General features: G+C 41.7%; 1 protein-coding gene across 1 annotated transcript; it reads left to right on the forward strand.

Moving 5' to 3' along the window:
• The first annotated feature begins 884 nt into the window (after positions 1–884).
• On the forward strand, positions 885–3,345 carry armc7 (armadillo repeat containing 7). Its single transcript, XM_079183238.1, has 3 exons — positions 885–1,072; positions 1,762–1,905; positions 2,010–3,345. The coding sequence occupies exons 1-3, from the start codon at positions 985–987 to the stop codon at positions 2,351–2,353; spliced, it is 576 nt and encodes a 191-aa protein (XP_079039364.1). The 5' UTR covers positions 885–984; the 3' UTR covers positions 2,354–3,345.
• Positions 3,346–4,391: the final 1,046 nt, after the last annotated feature.

The raw sequence follows: 4,391 nt of genomic DNA on the forward strand, positions 1-4,391 counted from the left end.
GGAACAACTTCTTTAAAGATTTATCAATCAATTGAGTAAATAATTAGCAGATTTAACAATAATTAAAATAGTAATAAATTGCAACCCTGTTTCTTTATTTCTAATTTATAGTTTATTTGGTGTCATTAACATTATACCATCGTAAAATACACAAAAATCCATATAACTGTCTAATATTGCATATATATTATTTAATATAGAGTAATGTTCTTATGCACTTTGTAGGTTATAGTATGCAGCTGGGAATAGAGGGGAAACACTTCAGAAAACACTGCAGGTTTACGATGCATGGTTATCTATAAGACCCCCTTTAACATTGTATACTCAACACTTCCAGGTGACAGTTAGTGCAACCAAAACATGCACAACATGCACTAAATCATAACTTGCCTGTTGAAGAAAGCGGTGGCTAGTCCCACAATCAGCGTCCCAAATAAAATGGGTTTGGTTCGACGCTTCATAGCTGACAGCTGGTGTTGCTTCATGACAGCTAAATACTAAAGAATCAGCTACAGGACGAAATATAAACAGTTTTTAGCTGACCTCTGAAGCGACCATTAGCTAACTGCTACAGTCACACGCCTCCTTCTCGTAGTGCAGTTAGTCACGTAACACCACTTCCGTTTTCCACGTTTTATAAACCCAAATTACCCCCCCCCCCCCAAAAAAAAAATATAATACACATTCAACCACTAACGCCTAAAATGTATGATGATGTGATGTGTTTGTAGTGTCAATAGTGTAGGTTATTTAAAACAGTCAAGGTTTCGGTGGCTGGGAAGTTAGGAACGGGGAGACGCGTCATCGTACGGACACATTTAACAGACGGACCAAAACAGGAAATGGCGATAAATTGGCGTTAATTTGTTTGTTTCATCCTCTGTTTGAGTTCAAATTGTCTGCAGCAGAGCTACTGCTCTAGTTTGTTTGATCTGTTAATGTTAGTTTAACACTGGAGCTAATGCTAAGCTAACTATACCAAAGATGTGGAAGAAAGGCTCGTCTGAGGGCTCCGACCGGTTTGAATATCTTCAAACTCTGGTCACCGAGTTTCAGGACACAGACAGTGAAGGTGGGTCCACTGTTTACGTTTTAAATGTTGTGATTCAATGGATTGTATGAGTTAAAGAGTCTTTTGAGCTTTCTCTGGAACAAATAACGTTAGCTAGCTTTATATTTTTAAGGCTAAATCCGTCGTGTAACGTTAAACAACAGATCAGAAAATTACTCATCAGAGGAAGTAACTACTAGTTCTTTACTTATTTTCATTTTCTGCTACTTTATACTTCGACACATTTCAGAAGGAAACATTGTACTTCTAAAGTAAGATTTTGAATGTGGGACTTTTACTTGTAACTGTATACTACACTGTGGTAATACTACTTTTACTAGAGTAAAAAAAGTTGTATGTAGGTTGAAGCTTCAGTATCAATATCAGTGATGTATGTAAACACAGTAGTCGGATCATTTTTTCCTATTATTCATCAAGAGACTAAGAGATTAACTCTGGAATAGTTTAGATCCCTCCAACAATCCTCATTAAAATACTTATCAAAAGAGAATCTATGACATAAAATAGTGAAGAAGTAAAAATACAACATATGCAAAAAAACAGATAAATATTTGTGTTAGACAGGAAAAATAAACTGTAATGTAATGAGAAGTTAGTTTTGTGATAGGCTGAGAAGTGGCTGTAATTTTAATTATTTTGTTCCGTTTCTTCTTCTTTTAACCTTGTAACAACTTATTTCACATCGTCAGAGGCTAAGGAGCAGGTGCTGGCTAACCTGGCCAACTTTGCGTACGACCCAAAGAACATGGAGTATCTGAGGGAGCTGCAAGTGACCGACCTCTTCCTGGACATGCTCACTGAGGAGAACGACAACTTTGTGGAGTTTGGCATGGGTGTGAATAAGTCATTATCTCTCTCCCGTTGTTTTTACATTGTGCAAATGCTGTCTCCCAACCTTTAAATGTCCTCCCTTCTCTTATGTGTGTCATGTTTTCAGGGGGGCTGTGTAACCTGAGTATGGACCCCGAATGCCGACGCCTCATCCTGGAGAGCAGGGGGATCAGCTTGGTCACAAACTGTCTGTCGAGCCGGAGGGAGGAGACCGTCCTGTCGGCCATCACCACGCTGATGAACCTCACGACGCCCTCGTCCCGCTCAGAGATCACGGATCCGGCCGTCCTGCAGTGCATGCTGCGCTTCTCCCTCTCAGAGAGCCCCCGCCTGCGCAGCCTGGCCGCTGTGTTTCTGCAGGACTGCTGCACCGAGGAGCAGGTGGCCCGAGCAGAGCAGCAGATGCAGGGACAGCAGACTGCCGTCGGGATCCCGCTGCCTAAGAGCTAAGACGGGGCGTTTACTCTATATGTCCCAAAAAATGTACACAGGCACCCGAACATCACACGCTGGTTTCGGTCGGTCCTGCAGATGTTTGAACCTGCTGCAGGGATTTGCTCCCATTCAGCCACAAGAGGTCCAACACTGACGTTGGTGGTGAACTGGCTCACAGTCCAGTTCATCCTAAAGCTGTTGGATGGTTGAGGTCAGGACTCTGAGCAGAACAGTCAAGTTCTTCCACACAAAAGTGGGAAAACCATTTATTTTGGGAGTCGGCTGTGTCCTCCGGGGGATTACGTCACATTGAACGAGGAAAGAGACAAACTGTCGCCACTGATATTGTTTTAAATATATTGACATTTAGACTTTCCTTAATTTGAATGTACTTTTGAAGCTGAAGCGCTTTAAATCTAATGTTTCAATGTTCGTGTTGTGCGCTCTCTGACCACATGAGGGAGACTGGATAGCTTCTTTTTATAAAGTGAACGACCTTTCTGATGTTCTGAGAGAGATTAATAAATTGCTAAAAGCACAAAAAAAACATTTCTATTGAATTCCAATCTGTTTACAGAAGGTGTACAAAGAGAACGGACTAAATCTCACATGTAAAATCAGGCTCACTGACTGTAGGATCAATGTCAGTACCTATTATTACCCAAACGCGTACATTCCTTTGGCATTGAAGGGATTTCTTAAGACCCGGGTTTTAGGAAATCGGATGCTGGAGCACCTTCAAGCCAACCGGTTGACTCTTGGCACTCTTGTACACGCATACCATGAATCCAGACCCCAAAATATGTAAAATGCAAAATAAACCTTGAGGTTCCTTCTGAAGAGCCAGGAGCTCCGTTTGTTTTCTTCAGAGCTATTTCTGGGCCGAGTCCTTCAGGTCTAGACAGACGACGACATCCGATCCTGCCGCCCGGCGTCGTTTGGACTGCACATGTAGCCGGCGGACTCCAGAGGAAATTCTTTACGGCTCTGAGGGCCTGTGATACTCGTTCTCCTTAAATGCCACAAAGTTCTCATTTTGTGTGTGTGTGTGTGTGTGTGTGTGTGTGTGTGTGTGTGTGTGTGTGTGTGTGTGTGTGTGTGTGTGTGTGTGTGTGTGTGTGTGTGTGTGTGTGTGTGTGTGTGTGTGTGTGTGTGTGTGTGTGTGTGTGTGTGTGTGTGTGTGTGTGTGTGTGTGTGTGTGTGTGTGTGTGTGTGTGTCATTCCAGGGGGTGAGCACCTGCCACCGAGATCAATATAAAACAAATACCCTCGTTCTTCCCGGAAAAAGAGAAACGCCCACGTCTGGTTCTAATAATGTGGTACAACGTTTATTTTTAGTTGAAGTAAAAAAATTTAATATTTTTTTTGCTGGATTAAACAAAAGACCCGAGTGGTTCAACATCTACCTCGAGTTCTGATCTTCAGTATGTTCACATTTATATTATTCAACATGAGGATGTTAAAGCAGCAGTTCGGTGTTATTCTATATTTTTGTTATTGTCAACCCATGAAGAGACCAAAACCAACGGTGTCTTCTGTCTCTAAATGCTCTCCAGCTTCACTAAGCGGTGTGGCCCTCAGCTGCAAACCCGTCGGTTCCTAGTGAGGACGTCAAAGTAAAGTACAGTGTGTTCCTCACCCAGAGTAACAGTGTATCACTCGGATTAACTCGTCTGTTTTATGTTCACGTTTCTTATCAGTGAGATTGAGGAAAAGTCCTGCATTCAAAATCTTATTTAAGTAAAAGTTCAAAAGTATTATCATAGAAAGAACACTCCTGTTGCAGTATGGCCCAGAGCAGAATATGTATTATTAATAAATAAATTACTATGAATTTTTTCAACATACTATGACTTTTCTTGACATAACACACAATTGAACTTTATGATTTCTTTCTACTCTTCATGACGTTCTGTACCGGAACACTTTGTGAGTTTCTTTGTGTGCGTTGCAATGAAAGGGCCTCAGAGGAGCCGCTGCCGTCGTGACCAACATTAAAATACTCTCACTCATCCGGATAAAAGACAAACGCCTTGATTTTAATAATGTGGTA

Source organism: Pholis gunnellus, assembly GCF_910591455.1.
Source record: "Pholis gunnellus genome assembly, chromosome: 21".
Lineage (NCBI taxonomy): Eukaryota > Metazoa > Chordata > Actinopteri > Perciformes > Pholidae > Pholis > Pholis gunnellus.